Source organism: Bombus bifarius, unplaced genomic scaffold (assembly GCF_011952205.1).
Source record: "Bombus bifarius isolate JDL3187 unplaced genomic scaffold, Bbif_JDL3187 scf7180000008013, whole genome shotgun sequence".
Taxonomy (NCBI): domain Eukaryota; kingdom Metazoa; phylum Arthropoda; class Insecta; order Hymenoptera; family Apidae; genus Bombus; species Bombus bifarius.
Genome location: NW_022884389.1, coordinates 124668 through 147963, shown reverse-complemented (window position 1 = coordinate 147963; position 23296 = coordinate 124668). Strand labels below are relative to the sequence as shown.

Genomic DNA, 23296 nt, shown 5'->3' with positions numbered 1-23296 from the left:
ACATATATCTCATACGTATAAAATATTTTTGTTGTATGATTGCAACTAATAAATCGCTTCCAATGTACAGAAATTTCTTATGCCTATACGTATATTACGTATAAATGTTCCATACTCGATTTTTTTTCTATTAATTTGCTAAAACATTTTCAAGAAATATTTACACATATACACAATAACATGGAAAATATATTAGCTAGTGAAAGCGATATGGTTTTGGTAAATATCATAAGCAAATATCAAGATTGCCTAATTACTAAATTTGTCCGTATTACTTGCTGTAAAAAATTCTTTTCTAATATTCATAAGGTTTTCAAACGATTAAAAATATAGTGTGGAAAGGTATCGGATGATGTTATAAAATATTGTAACAGCTCAACTATCGGAAGCACAAATACAAAAGTTAGCTCGAGAACAAAATTGCTTTCGAAGACTAGTGAAATGGGTTTGTCAGTTAAGAACGGTTACGAGGAACACGTATCCGATCTTGAACAGTCTTCTTGAACGCATCGGAAGGAGGGATTTAATCGCGTGTCTCGCAGAACTCAGCATGAAAACTTCCAAGTCACCGAAAGTAATTCGCGAAGCTCAAGCGGACGATTTGGAGTGAGTTATCGTCGTTTAAGAAACAAAATAAGCTTTAGATATAACTCAGGCATAGATTTTAAGAAGATATGCATTATAATTCCTCAAACGGTGATTTCGAAATCTTCATATTGAATAACTCTTAATATTTAACGTTAATTCGTGAAAATGATCAATAAGAATAGATGATAAAATGTAACAGCGATAATCTTATAAATGATTATAACGATGAAATATAATTTTATCAGATAATTGAATTTTTGCCGAATAACGCCGATAATTGGTAAATAGTAGAAACGAGTTCACACGAGCAATTAGAAGTTTGCTGATATCATTATAGATTTTCAAATAACTTCCCAAACTGTGTACGATCAACGCTAATAAGACTTCAGCAATGAAAGTTTTACGCAGTAAAAGAACAATTCGTTGTTTATTTGGAAGAGTTGAAAACAGTTCTCAAAGTTAGCATTTGAAAACATATTTTTTGAAATATTTTGGAAACTAGAAGATATAGGAAAGAGTTCTTGGATTTTGTTTTTAAACGAAGAATTCAATCGTAAAAGGAATTTCTTTAAAAATACTCGTTTAAAAATTTGTATCTTCTTGATCATTTTTCTTTGCTGAATGCTAATCGATATCCATATAAATTCGCATACATATACGGTGCCGATGATTATAGAAATAGCCTACGTTCAAGAATCTAAGAAAAGTGATTTTATCGTTTATTTTTGCGATGAGTCTACCTACATTACAATAATTTGAAACCATCCTAGCAAAGTAGTAGATATCGAGCCACTGCATTGAGTTGGCTGTTGCGTCGTTAAATAGAATTCAACTCATACGTCAAACGCAAAGCTTTAAATATCTCGAAACGATACATCTCGAACATATAACTTAGTCCATTCTCATAATCGCTGGCACATACATAATGGGGAAGAATGCTAAAACTGAGAATATAATGTGTCTTTTTAAATTTGTCATTCTTCATCGTATCGTCTATCGTCGTGTCATATGACAATAATTATTATATATGGATAATTAAACGATTCTAACGATACCATAATATTTTTTTCGCGAAAAATCTTTTATTTTGTCCTCCATCCCTATCACGTTACAGATAAATTATTTCGAAATTTTTTCTAAATATACTCGTGACGCAGGCGATAAAACTACAAGAAACAATACTGCGCGCATTCTTAGAATACCCTTTGCGATACTACGATATACAGACGTTCGTTTAATTGTATCACGCTGTCTTTTTCATTCTGTAACATTCTTCAGCGAATACGAAGGAGTCGCGACAACAGCCACGCTGAAAGAGAAAGATAGTAATACAGAACCTCAACTCTCGGAGCAGATGATTCAGAAGATCAGTGGTAATAAATGTCACATTTTGGCTGTAATAACTCCTCTTTAATCTTAATGTATTACGATCGTTCGCAGGACGTACTACTATCAAACTGTCGTTGCACAGCGCAGGCATCGTTCTCGCTTCGATCATAGTCGTATCTTGTTTATGTACTTTACTTATAAGGAACAGACTGATGAAACTATTCGATAGAATACGAGGGAAGAAGAAAAAAGGGTGATTATAATTATTCTAATTTGTTCTTCAAACCGATACGCTCCGGGCAATACTAAGTAATACTAAATACTAAGAAACTATTAGAACATTCGTAAAAATCTTTTATAAATCTATTATTATGCGTTATACGAGATATTTTGAAAATTATTACTCTAATAAAACCTATAATCATCATGATTATGTAGTAAAGATTGGAACAGTTCTAAAAATGTAGCGTAGAAGCTGCAAGATATTTAATGCAAATATATTTCACGAAGATTACAAAAGTATTTAAACAATCGATTATACGTTAATAAGCCTTAATATTTAATGGCATTATCTTTAACACTAATTATACATCCGAGACCTGATTGTTAACGCTATGCTATTGCTATACTATTGCCATATGCTAATATATTTGTACATTTGCAATAAATAACTTGTAACTTCTGTATACGTACATATTTAGATCTTAAATTTTATCAGTACAATAATGAGAATCGTGTCGCATTAAAATGCTAATATTTCACAATATTTTATGTAATCCATACAATACACATACACGTCAGAGTTTTCTATGACAAATATTCAAATACTTTCGCGATCCACTGAACATGAAAAGGTAAATGAAAAATGTAGAGCATCATTTTCTTATACCAAACTTAACTTTTCAATAGATCGATGCTGAAGATTCGTCAAATACGATTTCACTCTGTACAACGTACGATATTACTCGTGCTTACATATCAACATTGGTATTTGAACTTATCGCATTAGATAGCAAAGAATGAGCAACGAAATAGAAGTATTCTTTGACAAAGAATCTTTTCCCTTTGTCAATGGAAACATTGCTCGAAATGATCGCCTTTGTTCTGCCAGCATTATTGTACCATGCTTACGATATTTTTGTGAACGTATTTTCTTGTTAACTTATTCTGATTCATACAGTTAACGCGTCACCACAAGGAAAATTCTATTAGACTTACGGCCGAAAATTATGATAACTGAGCTATTTGACCATTATAAACGATTCAACGCGAGTAAATATTTAATAATTTAATAACAAATTATTCCAACTATTTTAAACTTATTCAATGCTTTTATCAAAGTGTAGCGATGTGATAATTTATCTTGTTGAAGAAATAAATTTTCTTCGTTTAAAAAGTAACAGCATATAGTCTGACCAACGAGACGAGACAGTAAACAAAATTCAATTGCTGCAGCTGCAACTTTTGGCTGGCGACTAATGAAACGCGTATCACTAATAATAATAGCGGCTACTACGAAGTAGTAACATAATAATAGTAGTAGCATATTTTCTAATAATTCAAACAAATTATTGTCAAAGACGTGCATGCTCGATGAACGCGTAATGTGGATTTATTCGAAAATGAAAAGTCCTATGCAGCTACAATTGTTACTCTACATTTTGAATTTATTTTTTCATATAGATTTACTCTTTCTCTAGTTGTACCACTTATTCGAAGATATTCTACATAGTGAACTTATCGAATAATAATTGCTTTGTGATCAGTAAATTTATCGCAATCGGAGATGACATAGAGGATGTGTCTAGAAGTTACTTCATTCGAAAGCCACGAATAAAAAGGAAACGACCTCCGTCGTACGAATTGGTGCACACAGCCACGCAAAACTCCGCGCCACCTCCATCTGTACCACAGGAACCGGAAGAACCAGAGCCGATGGCTTGTTACAGATGTTACAAGAAGAAACGGAAGAAAAGCACCAAAAGACCGAAGAGATGAAACATGTAATTAAATGTATTATTTAAGACATAAACATGAAAAGACTGCTGCATGGGTTGTATAAAGCTCTCATTAAACGTTCACGCGTGTAATTTCTCTTTGCAACGATCGTACACTGGCTCACGAACGCTTACCATAACAAGTTTTCACCAACACGTAATTTGTTGAAATTTTAATCGTAATTATAATATTGGTCAAATTTGAAACTAATTTATACACATAGTACGATCTCGAGAACCAGTGGACGGATTTTCATGCGATTTTCACCATTCTTAAAAAGCATTTCTCGTGTAAGATTTAGGTTCGTGAAAAGTTACCCTATGACAAAAGGAAACAGGAGTCGAAAATATTTATAAACCAGAGACAATTTACTGCCATTCGCAACGCAACGGTGGCCTTCTACGCTAGAATTGTATTTTGTTTAGAATCGTTGCCACTATACATATAACGAAGTCATGCGATCCCCCCTCTCCAAGCAGCGTCTTTTTCTTTTTAGCGTATGGCATGTCAGAAACCGCTTCGCGACGATATTGTTTCACGGACTATGAAATGTTTACCGAGCCAATAGAAATTCACAAAATCGTCGTCCATATTATTAAAAACGATTATATTAAGGTTCAGGACAAAGACCGGTCATATGAGCTGGTTAGAAAATATATGTAGAGACGACAAGATATTTATTGCAAACATACACTTAGTAATTTAGCATACAACAAGAATAATTTAATAATTAATAAAATATACGATTAATGCTAAAGATGGTCTCATTGAATACTGTCGTTTACTATTATAATTAATAATTGACCTTTTAAATACTTCTACGGTCTTTACGAAATGTATACTTGCAACAAATATTTTGCAACTTCTATATCTATACATTTTCAGGTACATTCCAAATTTCACAATTTTTTTGTACAACTCGTATAATATGTCCATGAAAAGTTTCTTTAAATATCCAGGTACTTCGACGAGTCATTGTGTGTCTATTTCGTAAAATATATTTTGCCATTCGACCATGTATAACTCCAACAACCGCAAATTACCGAATGATGAGCGAACCATCCGAAATTCGTCAGAGTTGATCCCGTGTTATTTGAAAGTCATAGAAGTCCGTCAGCCGTGAAATTCGCCGAAGTTAATTTCTCGCGAAACAAAGCAAAGAACGATCATTTTGTGTCGCCGTTTCGAGACGTTTCGTTTCGTGAACCTCACAATGAAAGAATTATCAAGGACGCACGAATGGCCCACAAGGTTAAGCCTCATCGTTATTCTGCTGCGATACGATGTCCTCGGCACGATCGACGTCAATTTAAACGAGCTGGAATATTTAGCCGCACGCCTTAATCCTTTCGAGTGTCGACGCTTGATAGCTGCGCTTCATTATATCACTTACGATCTACCGAACAATCTCGCAGCTGCTGGTAAATCGGACAATGATCGAATAGAATACAATAGCGACCATATCAGCTCTTTTTATTGGAAGAAATATATTGTAATTGTAAAATTAGTGGAAAATTGAGGTATATTCATCTCGAGTGGTATAATGAAGAGATTGATAGACACGTCAAGAAACATAAGCTATAATTTCAATTTACTTATTAACTTCTTCAATTCTTCCTATTGCTTCCGGGTGGGATTCAAGTCGGGAGATTGTTATAACTAGATCGTGAAGTGAATATTTATTTATTTTGTACGTATATGAAACCACGTAGAATGTACATAATACTCAAAAATACGGAGAATGCTCCCGTGTAGCATCGGACACGTAAAAACGATAAAAAGAGTTCGTATAAACGCATGCTTTATTTGACTGCGTTTGTGAACTATAGCAAATTTTATGTTGGAATAATTTGCCCGTTGGCAGCGTCGAAATACTTCGCGAGAGAATCGAGCAAGGCTTCCAGAAAATTAAAACGATACCTGGAGAAATAGGAAGGGTAAGACAGTCAATGGGTAAAATGTCGCTGGGCTTGTGTTCGAATGGTAGAAGGGTATTTTCAACATCTTTTGTGAAGATATGCAGATATAGTTCGTCAAAACTCGTAACTCGAAAAGTAGGTCAAATGGGATATACGAACTTCTTTTTATTGTTCACGTGCAGAATCTATCGCCGAAGTAAGTCCCCGATGCTATGAGACACCCTGTATTTAAAATATCCAAAGTAGATATAGTATAGTCTAGTTCGCTATAATATTCAACGAGTGATACAAACTTCTGGCTTGTGTTTCAGTTCTTTAGTCGTGTTTATGAAGATGTAAATTTGCGTAAACATCTGCAATCTAGTTATGACTACGTTCGTATTTACGATAAATTATCTGCTTGTTTTAGTCCGAGATAATTCTAAATTATATTTCGAGTCAGTTGAAAGTACTTCAATAACGATTACTTCAAAACAGCATATTGTGTATATATAATATTATATTATAATACTAATAGTAATTAATTATTATATTTACTATGTTACTATATATTATGATATTAGTATTATAATTATGCTAAATATAATAATATTATATGTGTTATACTTCTTCCATTAAAAATAATAACTCGTTTTTAATGGCTAATAATACTATTGATAATCTTGTGAGGAAGAACGTAACGTGGACGACGATATACCTTGCATCCGCCATCTTTTGCATTGGAATAGTTCTCCAGCTGAAGGCAAAGGAAACACTCATGAGATTTTAACCCACAGACTTCGTCAAATAAATCGAAATGATCTGGCAGATTGGTTAGGAAAATCCTCGTTCGTGCAAATAGGGAAAGATCTCGACAGGGCACTGGTAAACACGTTCGATGAACTCGTCAAAGAAGAAACGGAATTGCCGTAAGTAATCTTGATGAAATTTTTCGATTACCGTTTAAATAACGATACGGTTTGAGTATAACATATCGGTTTAACAAATTTTTCTTTCGATAGAATAAAACACGCTTTAAGTCTCACAGAGTATAAATACGAAGTTCTTTATCTTCATCTAAATAAAAATTCCATTTAATAAGACCGAAGAGAAATCCTCTCTATAATACTATCATAATGTAGTTTTATACTTTATTTCAAGTAGATACTATTCCGAAATTATTTTCGTATTTTACAATCAACTTGAGAGTATCAATTATACATTCTTTTACAATCTTGAACTTCTAGTGTATCATCCTCCAAAAATATGGATTGCCATCACCTCTATATCTATTTAATACAATGTAATGTTTCTTTGAAAATAAAAGCATCATAGCCATGAACAGCCTTAATTGTCGGTACATTTGCATTTATCGTTTCAAATTTCACAGTTATCCAGTAACGCTTGAATCATTCAAACGCCATGAAGAAGAAGATCCTTGGCTGCAAATTGATGTTATTCTCATGGCAACCTTATTAGGACTACTAGGAACCCTACTAACACTGATATGTTACACAGTATTGCAAAAGATCAGACAGCACTTTCGTAAAACCAAGTACAAGTACGATTATCATTTTCCGCATATTTTTGCCGTGTTATAGATACCAATAACAAAAATTGTCTATTTGTTTCGTGTTTCGTTTTACACAAATATATATATATATGCAGGATGTACAAAAAAATGGGGAAAATACTTTGACATAGTGTAATACTTATGGAAACAAGCAAAAAAAGTCTTAATAAATATGGGTAATAACTATTAATTTCAATGCTACGAGATATTTTTCTCAATAAGACATTACTTTCGACATTACGTTCAATCAACACACACTTAGGCACATTTTTTCATACAATTGTGTACACGACAATCCTGCCATTTTTCTAATCTTTTACTTATATACTATACTTTTATACATTAAGCGATAACTATGAAATGAATGGTTTTTCAACCCAAGTTTATTAAGACGTTTTTCCTTGTTTTCACGAGTATTGTATGCTCCTAAAGCTTTTCCCCGGCTCTTTTTTATACACCCTTTATATACCCGTGCTTAATTTACAGAAAATTAAAGCAACAGGAAAGTGAAGACGAAGAATATAAAGTACAAAGGGAAAGAAGAAAGAAGAAATACACTACTGAAAGAAGCAATGTAGCTACTGATTATATACATCCAGATAGCGATAGCGATACGGATGCTGATTAAAAAAATCGTTTAGTGGTTATACACTTGCTATATCATATCTTCACCCTCGAATATTTTTGAAAATAAGACATCGATCGCTTTGTCCCAAGCGACTTCCACTTCGGTGGTAAATTTCGATCCAAACGCGCCCCTCATTGCGTCCATCACCACTCCTTTCAAATCCTGAAATGTAACATAATGATAGTATGTAACGACCGAGTAATAAATAATAATAATATAGAACATGTACGAAACATTTCATTTGTAAGATAGTGTAAAGGCGATACCCTATATTATTCAAATTTTTGTGGCTGAATCACGATGTCATTTCAATTTTTGATTTTTTAAGGTATAATAAATTTAATTTCTAATAATTTTAATAATTTTAATTAAGTTTAATGTTTTAGTAGAATCTCTATCAAAATATTGACGCATATACATAACAATCATTTCATTTTTTTTTCTTAACCTTAAATTTGATAACGACAAAAAGATACAATTAGGTCGAAAATAGCTCTTATCGTTAATCAGTTTGAAGAAAAGATCAAACTTTAAACCCTAAGCTTGTTATATCACATCGATTATAAAGATTCAAATCACCAAATCTTATTATCTAAAAACTGCAATATTTACTGACGCAATTCAAGAATCATTGCAATACTCTGTAATACTTGAAGATAATAATACTTGAAGATTGAAACACGTTAACCTCGCTATGTTAACCTTGACGAGAGTATTGACAATATCTTTCGTCTTAAATGTATTACCAATAACCTATCACCTTTTATACTCTACAGTATTAAATTCGTTGACAACAATTATCGATTTGTACGATCTAAAAATCTTCGATATCTAATCAAATAATTGATATGGTACCTAATAATTAGAAAATTATCGATAACAAAATTTATTGATGTATTAATGTATGATATTATATTATTAATATTAAACGATTGAAGAAATAGTCGATATTGAATTATTTCTATTTGAAAACCCTTAACGTTCTATCTTACTTCGGTTGTCGATACAACGTCAGTCTTGGCTTGAAGCTATCATTATCAACGCGAACAACCTTGCTCGTCACATCTTAATATCCGGAAGTCTGCAAGCTATCGTTGATGCATGTTAAAACCATCCAAGACTTCCGGTTGCAAGTTTTGACCTTGTAGAAAAATGTTTCGTCAGCGTCGTTTCAGTTTCAATGCATTTAAAGTAGCAGTCTTAGCGAACGATAGCGCGGATTGTAGGGTCCGCGATTTTCCTACCATTTCTTACAGTTAATAGTAATAATATTCTATAATTTTTCGATGTAGCGATAGACTAATTTGTTTTTAATAGTTAATGACTTGCATACTTAAAAAGAAAGCAAAATGAGGAATATACTTAGAAGAAAGAAGAATTATTATATAAAAAAAAGAGTAATTATTCCATATTCCATATTCCATCCTACGTGACAAAGATAAAAGTCAATCAAACTCAAAATTAAAATTTTAACAAAAAATGCTGATGTCAACGAATAAATCAAATCGTGATTGATTCTATCATCTTCTATTCATCATCCATACCTTTGCTGTTACGTATAAGTATAGCGATAATGATGTCACACAATATTCAAAGATAAATGATGACTTTAAAGTTTTGTCTCTACCGAAGGAACATCGACGACTATCAATTTGCGCAATTAATCTAATCGAGTCTTTATATCTGATACATAACGATAACATTGTAAGATAAATATTTTCGCAATATTGAATGGCAATATATTTGGAACTAGAATTAAGATACACGTATAGCTCAAGAAAAATATTTATAGTACATTGCACTATATCATGCGTTTATTAAAAAGTTCAAGAGGTAAATTAAACAAAAAATTTGTGTTTTTGATCTTAGTACACGGACACTCTACACAAAGATAATAATTGTTTGAATAATTTTAATTATTTCATTATCCTCAAAGTTTAATTTATTCTACGTTATTGTCACGCGTTAATCTCTATGTTATTTAATAATAATTTAATAATAATTTAATAATTTAATAATACGATAACTATTTCACCAATCACATTTAATAAATAAATTATTAATGAGGAAATTCATAAGTTACACAAGTAACGTTAACAAGATTAAGAATAAAAAGCTTAATCGGACATATAGTAGTTAAAAATAAGACAGACTTACAATAAACTCTTGTCTGCCCTGACCACGTCGTCCATGTCTCTTGCCAGTGGTATGCAATATCGCGTCCACTAAGTCAATATCATCCAAAGCATCGATCGCATCGTTCAATGTACTCATAATGCCCTGACAATGAGCATGAAACTTTTTATTATCTAGTAAATCATCTGCCGGAATATCCTTAAACGGAGGGAAAGCTCTATGATGCTGAGGAAATCTTTTAAAGTAACTGAAACAAAATAATCCCGTATACCTATACGTGACACACGCTTCATCGCACAAGAGTTTCCATATTAAAATTGTATCACATTATCTCTTATATGGTAGTATTAATATTTCAACGATCAATATTTTATCTCATCGTTAACATAGTGATCGAATTTCGACTCTGACAAGTATTGCAAAACGTTACAACATTACATAATTAGCGCCAAAAAAAAAAAATGATGCAATACGTATTTATATATATTGTTTTACCTTATCATAATATCTACGCCAACTTTTACCGAATTAGCACGCAATACAGCCCATGTTTCTCTTACAATCCTCTTTTCTTTATTGGTCAAACCAAGTTTCGGATCTACAACATCATCGTCTGGATTGCCGAGAAAATAGGTTAGCATAGAACCCATTTTAAAAGGTGCCTCGTACTTTCTTTGTTATCAACTTAGTCTGTTTACGATCTTTCTATCAACACACTGTAGTCGGAATTTATTGTATTATAACTTCATTATTATAGTATAATCGATTTATTATAGCGAGTATTTATTGTACCTTCAAAATTCTATACTATACACTACACGTGTCACATGTATATGGACTGGAATATTGTTAGCAATAAATAGCTGCTAATAAAAATCAAGTAACGTACTACTTCGTCTTTTTTTTTTGCCTTTGATTATGCAGATAGATGAAGATATTGATAATATGTAGTCGTTTATTTCCACTGATGACTGGAAGAGTTGCTTGCGTAACGGTAACTCGAAAACGACTGTTCTTTGGGCTGAAGTACATGTTGCTTTAAGTGGACTAGCCCACTGATAATGATCGTTAAAGGTAAAAATAGCAGGAACCAACTTTCAGTTTCGCACGTACCAATTTCCAATAGGGAATCACATCAAAGAAAAATGCTATTCTATGCGAATACCGAAATATTTTAGAAAATAGCTTAAGAGCTAATAGCTTTAGAGCTATTTCTTTTAATATAATTGACTGTTTGTAGCGTTTATAGAAAACGTATAAGAACTGTTAAAACTATATGTAAAAAATATTATATTAAAATTTATCGAAGTACCCGTGGAATTTATAAAATAAATGTATTGTATGAAATTGTGCTAAATATAACGATAATAATAATTTGGCGATAGTCCTAATAATTGTGAACGTTCTAATACCTATTACATAACAAATTTAATACATTATTATATAACTATACTATTATGTAACAAATATTAATATCAATAAAACAAAATTCTAGTGTTAACGACATGTATGTTCTATATGCTCTGAATTGTGTTTTGATTTCATTACGGTCTTACAATTAACTAAATTAACAGTTTCAGTAATTTTTTGTATTTGCTTATACTTCGCTATCAGGAAAAGATAAAATAAAATAACATTTTTTTAAACCAAATTAATTTCGATGCTACGTACAAATAGAATAACTGCTTTGAGGACGCTGATGTATTGCTTAATACTATTATACTTAATAATAGAGTAAAAGTAGTACGCCTTGTCCAATAATATAAATATCATGCTTTTTTTAGCTGCAGCACAATCTAAGCAATTATTAAATTGAACGTTCAGAAAACTCAACTGTAATTCTTTCTGAATAAGGAAGTGGTTTTATTTAAATCTGCAAGCAAATGAATTACGTACACTAATTTTATGCTGAAACGTATATATTGATTTTTCCGTTTAAGTCTTCCTGACTTGGAAGAACGAAGTTATAGTTATAAAAGCATAAAGTTAGCAAGTAACAAGAAATCTCGGCGTAACTTTTTAAGATATATTGTATATACCTAATGGAAAAGAATATATAACAATAGTTAATATGGTTGACCTGGAAATGTCTAATTATTATAAGAATATAATTTCAAAATTAATTAATTTTGTAAAATTATGTAGGCTTATGATTTATGACGCGACAATCGCCATTGAAAAGCAGTGAAATATTTCAATTTCTTCAAACTTTTATCGATATTTACAGCTTTTCTGCTTGATAATTAATCCTACCTATGGAGAATAACAAAAAGGAATATTCTCGCTTTATAAAAAGTCTCATTAAATTACTACCCATGTCGATGAATTACCCTAGGGAATGATAGTTCTTAAGGCGATTTCATTCGAGATAAAAACGTCTAACATCGAAGACGATGTCATCTATCCAAGAATTATATCTAATAGATAATGATAGATTATTAATATAAAAATTAACGTAGTATATAAAATATTACTGATAATACTACTGAGTATAACGATACAGTGAAACAGCGCATACTACTATAATAAACAATATTATCTAGGCAAAAAGTAATTGATAATTTTATTGTCGATTATATCTATCATATATATTATAGACAATGATGTAAACGCTGGAAAAGGGAAACCAATTGATATCGCGTATATACAACTGTGCGAAGATCGTCGCTGCTTCTTGTGTGAAAAAATATTCTTATCTGATTTTGAGTAATCGAGAAAGTTTATAAAGTGGATAGACCGTAGCAGCTAGTATCAGAAGTTTAACGTGACCCAGAATTACACCAATGTTTTAATTGTGACCAGTCTCTGCAACCCTTAACAAGTTATATATTGTTTTATTTACGATATTTTGTAGCAGGTGAGTAATTATTCCTTACATTAACATTTTGGAGTGATCGTGCGTCTCTTCGTATACTTCCAATAACGTTTCGTATACTTCCAATAGCGTTTCGTATACTTCCAATAGCGTTTCGTATACTTCCAGTAGTATTTTCGTTTCATTACGTTCTGTAATGTTTAATATTGAATTGCACTGCCGGACAGATGTGAAACTTGTGCAGCGTTCCACCTTCTTCTTCCTCTTCTACAAACGGTGCGCTTCGCTTGTAATGTAAATGTGAATAGTCTTCTATAGAACTCTAGATGACACTTGACCCCTCTACTTATCCTGGAATTCAGTGCTTTTGATTTCACGCGAAAAATACGCGTCCCGCCTGGTTAGATCGGCATCGTACAAGTATTATGACACAATTCGTACTTAGTTTAATTGTCTTCCGCTATGATCGGCCACGCTCAATCACCCGTTAATCGAATTGCTCTTTCTGAAATATTTATTGAAGAAACACGACTTACTCCGATGGTACCGAACGATAAATCTTGTCTCCGAAGAAGAGACGTAAATTGAAGTACGGCTATGTTCTGGACGTGATAATGAGAAAGATGATAATTCCATGATCTTCAATGGTATAACAGATTGTACTAAACATACTTGCAAATCCCCGAAAATTACTTGATAACACGGAAGGTACAGTCATCGTACATAACGTGAGATACAGAAAAAAAGAAATGTCTTGTATATTTCCTCTGGAATCGTTGCGTGTTTAAAAAATTATAATCTTCGAGAAATCAAAAGTCTAAAAATTATGATTCTCCTAGTGTCAAATAGAATTTTATAATTTAAAACATAAATAATACCTAAATTTACAAAAGTACAATTGCATTATATCTATCGGGTGAACGGATAAAATAAAACGAAGACAAAAGAAATGTGAAAGAAGAAAAAGTAAAATAAAAGATTTATACATTTTGGTCTAATAAATTGACGTGCAAGTTTAATTCAAACATTCAATAGTTCAACATGCATTACATGAGGTCGAAAATAATAAAATAATATAAAACCATGTCCATATATACATGCATTATACGATACGTTAACATTAGTGTGCGCAAAAATCTATTAAGTGTTGAAGATATAAACGTATATATTCCTGTTCGATATTCGCGGATAATTTGTGAAACATTTTTTTCCATTTTCATCCAACGTATCTCTAGTGATTGTAACTGTGCAAACATGTAAAACAGTGCATTTTATTTACAACATTTAATTCTTAACAACTATTACGGAGATTCGTTATTTAGGGTCAATTATATACGAGATTCATGTTTTTCGAGCACGTTCAATCGTTTCGTCCTTCAAGAAGCGTAAATCTGATATATCTTCGAAAATACCCAGTCCAAGGTTTTGCTCCATGCCTCGGCCACTTCCGGTGTGTATTGTTTCCCTAGCGCTTGAGAAAGCACTTTCAATACTACTCCTTTCAAATTCTAAAAATCGAAATCGAACATACGATAAATCGTCTTTATCGTTCGTTGATTTTTTTCAACAAATTTTTATAAATCAGATTTATTCTACTAATAAAATTTTAATAAGCGATAAATAACAGTTTATCGTTTGCCACGTACAATTACAGTTCTAAGAATTGTATAGCGGAGTTTTCTATCGGGAGAAACGTTCATCATTAGCACGTTGACCGCCAGGCGAATTTTATACAGTATCTGGCTGTGTGAACCGCAATAGTTTAAAATATACTACTTTGTAACATTCAGTTTTCGTAAAATACGATATTGTATCTACGCGTCTGTTCCCTTACAATCTTATCTAAGTAGTGCACGTTATTGAAAATTTTTTAATTTCCGTGAAATTTATCTTACTTTAATCATTGTAAAAAATTTATTAACGTGATTCACCGACGATTACCGTGGCAGTGAACGTGTTAAGAAAGGATGTTCCGTCTATCTTAATGAAAGTTTTCGATCGTAATAAAAATCAATAAGTAGTTCTTTTCGCCCCTAAACGACACGAGCAGAACTGCGTTGGATTTTTTACTGTTATTTTCGTACTCGTACCTCAAATTCTTCTTTCGTTTGGCCACGTTTTTTATGCCTCTCGCCCAAGCTGATTAGGCTCGCCTCCATTAATCCTGGGTCGTGCAAGGAATCGATAACACTATTTAAGGCCGTAATTACGCTGACACAATGAGCTTGAAACCGTTTATTAGCCGGCAATTCGTCGAACGGAACGTCCGCGAAAGCGCTAAAGTATCGTTGATATTCTGGATATGTTTTAAAGAATCTGAAAAGAATTAGCGAAAAGTCGAGTTTCGTCATCGTCAAGATGTTCAAATCGACGTTAAATTTTATAAGCACTATATGCAAATCACATACGAAACATATGATAGATTTATCATATCCATTTTTATCGGTTTCCCGACCTTTATGTCGCTTGATGGCTAAAAAGAAGCATTACGATATGGAATAATTGAGAAGGAGAATAATCTAATAGAATCGAAAATATAAACCCGAAAATAAGCGATAAATCGATAGTTTGTAAGCAACCGAATGATATTAATTTAATTGTTGCGTTAATTTAACATTAATCTGTATAACTAAAGTTATTAATATCTTTTTTATGTTCCGGAGATTGGTAAAAACAAGTGCAACGACATTCTTGATATGAAATTGATTGCTAACATATTGAATATTATATAAGACGCGGCAGATGTGAATTATTACGTTTCTCGCCTATTGCATTCGTAATTTTAAAGAAATGTCTGTCGAACTTATCTGCTGCTTGAAGAAACAATTTATCGCTATTTATGTCAGAGGATTAACATATTATCCTAATAGCGTGTTATTAACGCCGGTTTTTGTTTGCATTTATTAAAACAAGTGTTACAAATTGCAAAAAGTTTTATAAGAAAAACAGGAATTAAAGAGATGAAATAAAACTAAAATAAATGCGTAGCATTGGGATTCCTTAAGATAAGCCAGATCAAACAAGCTGAAAGTTAAAATCGCTTAACTCGAACAAAGAATAGAGTTATACAAATATTTTATATCGAAATTAAGACGAGAAAAAGGAAGAAATGACGTAATGCGAAGATTTTTGATAGTTTATCTCTTGACGAAGATTATCGATAATTAAAAAAAAAAAAAAGCAAAAAGAAGAAAAATATGAACGCAACAGGCTTACAGATAACCATAAACTATAGTCAACACGCTATTTATTCAGCTATCTTTTTATCGATTCAGTAATTTTCCGAAATGTATCTTCTTCGCTTTTTCGCAACAGTTGACTGAAAGATATATATCACTTACGTGGTCATCACGGCAATCCCGGAAGCCACCTCGTCCTTTCTGATAACGGCCCACGTGTTCTGCACTAATTTCTTCTGTTTCTCCGTCAACCCTGTAGCTTCATCGATTCTGTTATCGTCCGATGACGAGATTCCAAAAAAACGAAGGAACGTTCCCATGTTCGGTGGCCGGATATCGTCGAAAAAGAACGAAACCCTTCGCAGAAAGAGGATAATGATTTTCGTTTCCCGAATCGAAAGGAACCACTGGTATAAGTGGTGAGATGGTACGCGGTTCCACGATATGACATTTCGTTTAAGGAGCGATGAATGAAAAATGAAAATAAGAACGTGACAGAGGGTCTGAATGCACGTTGAATAAATCGATTCGATGTCTAGATCACGTCATAATCGCCGGTTATCAGCGTGCAAGCGGTGCACAATTACCGTAATTCTGTATGATATGTCACGTGCCACGTACTGTCGTTTCAATTCGCTCAATCGCTGACACGGTTGGACGACGACTACTCGTTCTTCGAGTCCGACTGACGGCACTGCCTATGTATCTAATGCTATTTTAAATCCACCCCCTCCGCTTGATCGTCGCTATGTACTACTAATACCACGCGGTTAAATGATTAAAGAATTAAACCTCTTTACACGATCTGCAACCAACTGGTTAAGTCGGTTAACCGATTCGACTAGTTAACGCTTATGGTCACTGAACTCCTCGCTCGTTCACCGAACACCAATAACGTTCGATCGTTCGATCCTTGCTGCAAGTGGCTCGGTGACGACAACCGCGACGAATGTTCCTACTTCGTTAGCCCCTAAATTGATTTACGATCGTGCCACCGGCATCCGGTTAATTAATTCATATCGAGTTATCTCGATATGGTAAACTCGTTACTTTTAATCGATTAACCTTGCGCTACACGTTGCCGCAATGCATCGACGATACATGCGCCAGTTGTTCCGCTAGATAAATGTTCTTTGTACACGCTTCCTTTTTGCTTTTTATATCCTTTTTGCCTTTGATATCTCTACCCTGCTTTTAATGCATCCCTTTCATCGATATTCGTTTTTCTTTTTTATTATCTAGGAAAAGTTATCTGACCTAAGTAAAATACTCTTTATAACTCTATATAGGTTCTGCTTTTTCGGTTGCGAATAAAAACGTGAATTAGCACGAAAATTCACTACTTATTACGAATATCTTAAGGGTACGGCAGAAGAAATAAATAAAAAGAATTAAGAAATTAAAAGTCGAGGAACAGAATACACATACACACTTAAACCAGAAAGCTTGTTACAAGAGATCAGAAAAATGATAAACATGACAGTTACGAGCATAAGAAATTATCACAGAAACGTTCCAAACGACTTGAAATACCTACACCAAGATAACGTACTTTAAAATTCATTAGGAATATTATTCTGTGATACAGACGCGATTTATTGCCAGTCTAAGAACGAGCCAATTATATATATAACATAGCACAACATAACATAATATAACAAAATATAAAACAAAAAGAAAAACATGAAGATGAGCCGGAAAGTTAGTGACCCAGGTTCCTGCGGCATGATTCATTTAACTTGGAACCTGCGCCCGCAAGAACAGGTAAGAATGGCAACAATGTAACATGTACTCTCACCACCAAATCATGTGTCGATACATCTGCCATCTATGAGCTGTCGCTAGAAATATAGAGTTATAAACATAGTTGTATTCAAATTAATTTCTAAACTAAAATCTTTAACCGTTTTAAAACTAGTTTCTCTAAATATGAATTCTCTGGGGTGTTTTGTCGTACGCTTTCCTTTGTTGAAAGGACTTACTTACTTTCCTTGCTTCTATTCGTAGCAGAACGGTCCAAAGTCAGATAACAGCGGCTAACTTGTCGAATGTCAGTGTTACCTTTAAGTTGCAACGTATAGGAGAAAATATTTAATATGTTAACAATGAAAAATACTGAAAGAAGTAGGAAGATCAAAAGTTACGGTGTGGGGACGTTTGCTTACACGAAAGCTTCGCCAGCACGCAGGGAGATGAATGCTCGCTTCTCTTTATGATACAGAGTATAGAGAAAGGCGATCGTCTTCTACACCACTTCTGACGTCAAATTTAAAGTTATGTGGCGACAACTAAACCACTTTGTGTTCCTGCCTATCATCACATGTACATGTTACACCGTTGCCGTTCTCATCTGTTCTCACGTGTGCGGTTTCCAATTTAGGTGGATGATCCTGTATAATCCTGATCATAATTTTTCCCACTGACGTCACTCTACGAACTATATTAGACAAACCTAATCGTTTAAAGCTCTCATAGGATTTCCATATAGGATGCAGAGAGTTATACATTTCGACAAATGTCGGAAAATCAAGAGGCTAAAAAATCATCGTTTCGTTTAAACCTTTGACGCATGTCTAGTACAAACAAGAAATTAAGGATTCTCAAAACGACATGATAAATCTTGGCTACGTTGTTTCTCCTATTATGATGGAACGTGCTGTGATTGATAAACATCTTCCTCGTGACAAATACGGATTGATGTGCACCTGTCAGGTGGCAAAATTGCGACATCATTTTAATTGTTTCGCATGAGATTCACGTATAGTAAGAAAAAGATACAAGCTAGACGTGCCACATAATCATTTCGAAATATGTTGCCTTTCATGCAAGGGAAAATCGTCAATTCGGTCGATTTGTACTGTTTTATATTGCTAGCGATTGAATCGAATTTCAAGTTGCATAAAATAATGAAAAGTGTTGTTTTGCAGAAAAAGGAAACAAAGTCAGAAACGACGAGCATGACGGATATAGAAGTCGATTTAGAAAAAGTAGACGATGGTGCCGAGAAGAAAGTCAAACCCGCCAAGAGTAGAATTTATTTACAATTAATATCAAGCATTGTAGGTAAATATCGTCTATTACAACATATAAGACGAGTGGAAAAATTTTGTCGATTTTAAGCAATAAATGATTCGGCAAATCTCTCTCCACTTTAGTGTTACCAATTATCATCGTTCATCGATAGAATTCAATAAAGGATCAATAAAAATATCGACAGAATTTTTGTACTTGTATGATAGTCTATTAACATAATAATAGTGAATATAGGTATACATTTAGCTATACAATCGTAATATTGTCATTAATTTCATATTATTCAGCAATCAGAGACGATGAAAATATGCAGCTTGCGGAAGATTTTCGAATCTTGGATCTTAAAGTTGTGCCAATTTTCTGTTGTATATGTGCAAATTATGAATATATTTTGCATATGAAGCAATTTCTATGAAAAAGTAGTGTCTGATGATTCTAATCACGCCAAAAGAAACACTATTTATCACATCATGTCATGAAAAACCTGTCGAACTTTGCTTCTTAATAATAGTCATTATCATTATCATTATACACTACAATATGTCGCAAAATTTCTCAATAGCACAAATGAATGAGATAATAGTTAAGAATTAACTATTGATAGAATAACGATCTCGTTAAATTCTTCAAAACTTCGACCTCCTTTATTTCTAATTCATTTAAATATATCCGTACAGTCCATGAAGGTCTTGATGAAAATTAGTGTAAAATTATAGTATACTTTGAAGATCACCTAGAAATGCAAATGGACATAATTTTTTGCATAATCGAGAGGTTTGCAGGAAAAATGGTACGAGTGATAAAATGTTCAATTTGGCAAAACTGTGTATTAAAACACGCTAGTTGTCATAAGGGCTTGGAAGCTCATAATAAAAAAAGAGGCATAAAATCCTTTGAATAAATACGGTTGTTATGTATTATTTTCTGCTTGTTATCTTCCTTTTGGAAAAAAAAGCAATGCACTTATACCATTTTTCCACTGAGCCTCTCAATTAGTGTAATCTGACTGTAATCGAGAAATATAATATATATCTTTTGTTTTTCTTTTCTTTAAGTTAACCTAACACTACTGGCTTCTGGAATATGTTTCACTTGGTCAGCAATTGCTATAGAACAATACGAAGACTTAAAAAATGTCGACAATGCAGGCTGGGTAGTTGCTGCGGTGAATATTGGTGCCGTCTTCGGACCTATTCTATCTGCATTACTGCTAAATCGCATCGGCAGGAAATGGCTCATCTATGCAACGAGCGTCCCATTTATCGCCTGTTGGATACTCACGTATTTTGAAAAATCCTGGGTGTATCTTTTCATGGCAAGATTCTGCGCTGGTATATCGATCGGTATCTTATACGCCGCAGTCCCACTGTATATCGGAGAACTGGTAGAGACAAAAATTAGAGGAGTGTGCAGCTCGATGATGCCTGTGATGCTTCATTTGGGATATATTTTCGTATACGGAGTTGGTCCGCGAGTGGATAAAGAGGTAATTATTTCAGATTTTCCACTAAAAGGTTATGAAATCATTATGGAATCAAAACAAATTGTTAAAATAATAATCACGCGAAAATATGACTTTATCTATATGTCTATCTATATGTCTTAAGTAGATAAAATCTACGAGTACAGAAAATAACGAAAGAGAGAAATATAATGTTTGTAAATTTGTATTCATGAACATTGATAAAAATGTTGAAAAGAATTAGTGATCAAATTCTAAACGATAAAAATCGATAGATATTACGTATTTCAACTTAAGAGTAATCACAAACCAGACAATATATATATATATATATATATATATATATATATATATATATATATATATATATCGTATTTTACACTTGTTTCAGACGTTCGCATTGATGAGTATTATACCAACAGCTGTATTTCTATTAACTGCTATATGGTTACCGGAATCGCCTTATTATTACTTAATGAAAAATAAGGAAAAATGTGCCGCGCTAGCCATGACATGGCTAAGGCGTAAGAATGACAATAATGAGGAGATAGAGGAGATGAAGAAATCGGTAGAAGTGGAAAGACAGGGTGGCTACAAGGAATTATTCACGGTGAAAGCACACAGAAAAGCGCTTTTGCTCGTGTTATTATTACTTGCTGGTCAACAATTTTCCGGATATATGGGCGTTTTATCCTATGCCAGCACTTTGGTTCGAAGTTTCCATACAAATTTCGATGATAATTTAATTCTTCTGATAATAAGTGCGATATCTATGATTACATCCTTAATATCTTCGTGTATAGTCGACAAACTCGGTAGGAAACCCGTTTTCCTAATATCGTCGTACGGTAGTTCGCTATGTCTTATCGTCATTGGAGTGTATTTCTTGCTTGAGAAATTACATATGGACGTTCGTAGCCTCTCTTTGATACCATTAATCGCGCTCATATTTTACATTGTTAGCGTCGCATTTGGTCTAAGCTCGATTCCAGCGATCGTCACCTCGGAGATTTTCTCAATAGACATGAAAAATTGGGCAACCATGATCACTAATATTTACGGATCAGTACTCGGCATAATCGTAGGCAAAGGTTACCAACTCATATCAGATCATGTTGGAAATCACGTAATATTTCTCGTCTTTGCTAGTATCGAACTTATAATTGCTATCACTGCTTCCGTCGTCATGCCGGAAACATCACGAAAGACTTTCGGTCAGATTCAGGAAATTTTAAATAAAAGCACAGCTAAACATTCGAATAAGACGGAAGGCGGAGAAGAGGAAACGAAATAAAAAAATCTATGCATTCTATTTATTTAAACTTCTTCTGTGATTTTCATTGCATCATTGGAACCCTATTTCAAACTGTTCAATTACCACGGGAAAGTGTGAGCGTCTCATATACGTTCATGTATGCAAATTCTTCAAACCTCTGGGAATGTTAATACGAAATAAATGAGTAGAATATTAAGAAAAAAGAATAAAAAACATTTTATTATATGCCAATGCTAAATTTCAAACACTGAAATGAGTAAGATAGTGACGCATTCGTTTACGTTCTCTTGCCGTCTGGTTCACGATCTTTGCATTTGTATCTATAACGTAAGAATTTTATCTCGTGATTATATCAGTTGATAAAGAAATAAAAGGGAAAATATGAAAATCAAATATGAAAATCAGATATGAAAATAAAATATAAGAATATATGTATGTATATATAATATATATTTACTTTCCTGCAATTCCGCAGAAAATTGTTTTGGGTTCTGCGTAGTTGCTCCATTTAAATTTATCGGATCATTATTGCCATCACGGTCGCTTTCCACCTTAAGGAAGAAGATATTACCAATACTGTGTCTATTTTTAACATTAATGTGTTATACATGCAAAATAATAAACTATCATTTCTATAATAAAAGCAATACAAGCAAAGATTATTTGTCTACCTCCAGAATAAATTCCATTGGAGAAAATTTGGATTTAACGTTTTTTTCAGTTTCTTGTCTTTCTTTGTTTCGTTTCGATAGTAACAACGAGATTCTTGTCGACTGGCTGATGCGACTGCTTCTTCTTCCTTCCAATAGTATAATCAAAAGAAAAAGAAAAAGATTGGAAAAACATTTTTAATCCTCTTAAAACTAAAATTAAAAACTATTTACTTTACTGATTATATGTATATTCATAATTATGATTAATATTCATATATTACATACGTAACAATATGTGTAACAGTACTCTTAAATCTTAAGTAGTAGCAATAGTACAGCGGAAAATTGCATAGCTTGGAATATTGCGTTACTTTGTCTTGGTTGATCCAACAACGTGTTACTATCCGAACTTATGGCTATTTTTGGTGTTTTCGGTTTTATTTGTTTCTTATGATGAAAACCTTTTCTTTGAAAATTGCTTGCATTAGTATCGTCCGTCGAATTTGTCAACATATCTGCTTCCATCGATGCCCACATCGCTTTCCGATATTCCCAATATCGTTTTCCATATATCCAATATTTCAATGGAAAACCATATACAATCTGTGACTCTGGATCAGGTTTGCACACATAACACTATTTAAAATTTATTCTTAATTTTATACAAGTTTAACATTCCATCATTCAACAGATTAATGAAATGAAGTTTTTTCTAAAACATATACTTT

At 33.0% G+C, this 23296-nt stretch overlaps 5 protein-coding genes across 8 annotated transcripts; 3 read left to right on the top strand and 2 right to left on the bottom strand.

Annotated features, from left to right (window-relative positions):
- Positions 1-341: 341 nt before the first annotated feature.
- Positions 342-6004, top strand: LOC117206913. Its single transcript, XM_033446615.1, has 4 exons — positions 342-606; positions 1867-1961; positions 2029-2170; positions 3684-6004. Exons 1-4 carry the CDS (start codon positions 551-553, stop codon positions 3913-3915), a joined length of 525 nt encoding a protein of 174 aa, XP_033302506.1. The 5' UTR covers positions 342-550; the 3' UTR covers positions 3916-6004.
- Positions 6005-6494: 490 nt separating this feature from the next.
- LOC117206919 lies at positions 6495-8043 on the top strand (the record flags this gene model as incomplete). The annotated part of the gene is made up of 2 exons (XM_033446624.1): positions 6495-6742; positions 7873-8043. Coding segments are annotated over 2 exons (390 nt in total), but the record flags the coding sequence as incomplete, so codon positions are not given.
- LOC117206915 (globin-like) lies at positions 6937-11260 on the bottom strand. Of its 2 annotated transcripts, XM_033446620.1 has the most exons (4): positions 10943-11260; positions 10646-10866; positions 10172-10397; positions 6937-8176 (listed from the first exon to the last, which is right to left on the bottom strand). In XM_033446620.1, exons 2-4 carry the CDS (start codon positions 10798-10800, stop codon positions 8042-8044), a joined length of 516 nt encoding a protein of 171 aa, XP_033302511.1. In that variant the 5' UTR covers positions 10801-10866; positions 10943-11260; the 3' UTR covers positions 6937-8041. The 2 variants fall into 2 exon arrangements, with proteins under 2 accessions (XP_033302511.1, XP_033302510.1); XM_033446619.1 differs by having other exon boundaries at positions 10646-11260.
- A 1643-nt stretch (positions 11261-12903) lies between these two features.
- On the top strand, positions 12904-22562 carry LOC117206910 (facilitated trehalose transporter Tret1-like). 2 transcript variants are annotated; one of them, XM_033446612.1, is made up of 4 exons: positions 12904-13007; positions 19072-19207; positions 20233-20663; positions 21031-22562. In XM_033446612.1, the coding sequence occupies exons 2-4, from the start codon at positions 19102-19104 to the stop codon at positions 21931-21933; spliced, it is 1440 nt and encodes a 479-aa protein (XP_033302503.1). In that variant the 5' UTR covers positions 12904-13007; positions 19072-19101; the 3' UTR covers positions 21934-22562. The 2 variants fall into 2 exon arrangements, with proteins under 2 accessions (XP_033302503.1, XP_033302502.1); XM_033446611.1 differs by lacking the exon at positions 12904-13007 and adding an exon at positions 17807-17908.
- On the bottom strand, positions 13953-17097 carry LOC117206914 (cytoglobin-2-like). 2 transcript variants are annotated; one of them, XM_033446616.1, is made up of 4 exons: positions 16732-17097; positions 16307-16501; positions 15056-15281; positions 13953-14473 (listed from the first exon to the last, which is right to left on the bottom strand). In XM_033446616.1, the coding sequence occupies exons 2-4, from the start codon at positions 16462-16464 to the stop codon at positions 14342-14344; spliced, it is 516 nt and encodes a 171-aa protein (XP_033302507.1). In that variant the 5' UTR covers positions 16465-16501; positions 16732-17097; the 3' UTR covers positions 13953-14341. The 2 variants fall into 2 exon arrangements, with proteins under 2 accessions (XP_033302507.1, XP_033302509.1); XM_033446618.1 differs by having other exon boundaries at positions 16766-17053.
- Positions 22563-23296: the final 734 nt, after the last annotated feature.

Bases quoted from the DNA above. Each gene is read 5' to 3' on its own strand.
- LOC117206913 (XM_033446615.1), top strand. From the start codon at position 551: ATGAAAACTTCCAAGTCACCGAAAGTAATTCGCGAAGCTCAAGCGGAC. The intron at 1,962-2,028 runs GTAATAAATGTC...GATCGTTCGCAG, and splicing joins GATGATTCAGAAGATCAGTG to GACGTACTACTATCAAACTG. The intron at 2,171-3,683 runs GTGATTATAATT...CTTTGTGATCAG, and splicing joins CGAGGGAAGAAGAAAAAAGG to TAAATTTATCGCAATCGGAG.
- LOC117206915 (XM_033446619.1), bottom strand. From the start codon at position 10,800: ATGGGTTCTATGCTAACCTATTTTCTCGGCAATCCAGACGATGATGTT. The intron at 10,398-10,645 runs GTAAAACAATAT...ATTTTGTTTCAG, and splicing joins GGCGTAGATATTATGATAAG to TTACTTTAAAAGATTTCCTC. The intron at 8,177-10,171 runs GTAAGTCTGTCT...GTTACATTTCAG, and splicing joins AGGGCAGACAAGAGTTTATT to GATTTGAAAGGAGTGGTGAT.
- LOC117206910 (XM_033446611.1), top strand. From the start codon at position 17,828: ATGAAGATGAGCCGGAAAGTTAGTGACCCAGGTTCCTGCGGCATGATT. The intron at 17,909-19,071 runs GTAAGAATGGCA...GTTGTTTTGCAG, and splicing joins ACCTGCGCCCGCAAGAACAG to AAAAAGGAAACAAAGTCAGA. The intron at 20,664-21,030 runs GTAATTATTTCA...CACTTGTTTCAG, and splicing joins GTCCGCGAGTGGATAAAGAG to ACGTTCGCATTGATGAGTAT.
- LOC117206914 (XM_033446616.1), bottom strand. From the start codon at position 16,464: ATGGGAACGTTCCTTCGTTTTTTTGGAATCTCGTCATCGGACGATAAC. The intron at 15,282-16,306 runs GTAAGTGATATA...AATTCTTTTCAG, and splicing joins GGGATTGCCGTGATGACCAC to ATTCTTTAAAACATATCCAG. The intron at 14,474-15,055 runs GTACGAGTACGA...TTCGATTTTTAG, and splicing joins AAACGAAAGAAGAATTTGAG to AATTTGAAAGGAGTAGTATT.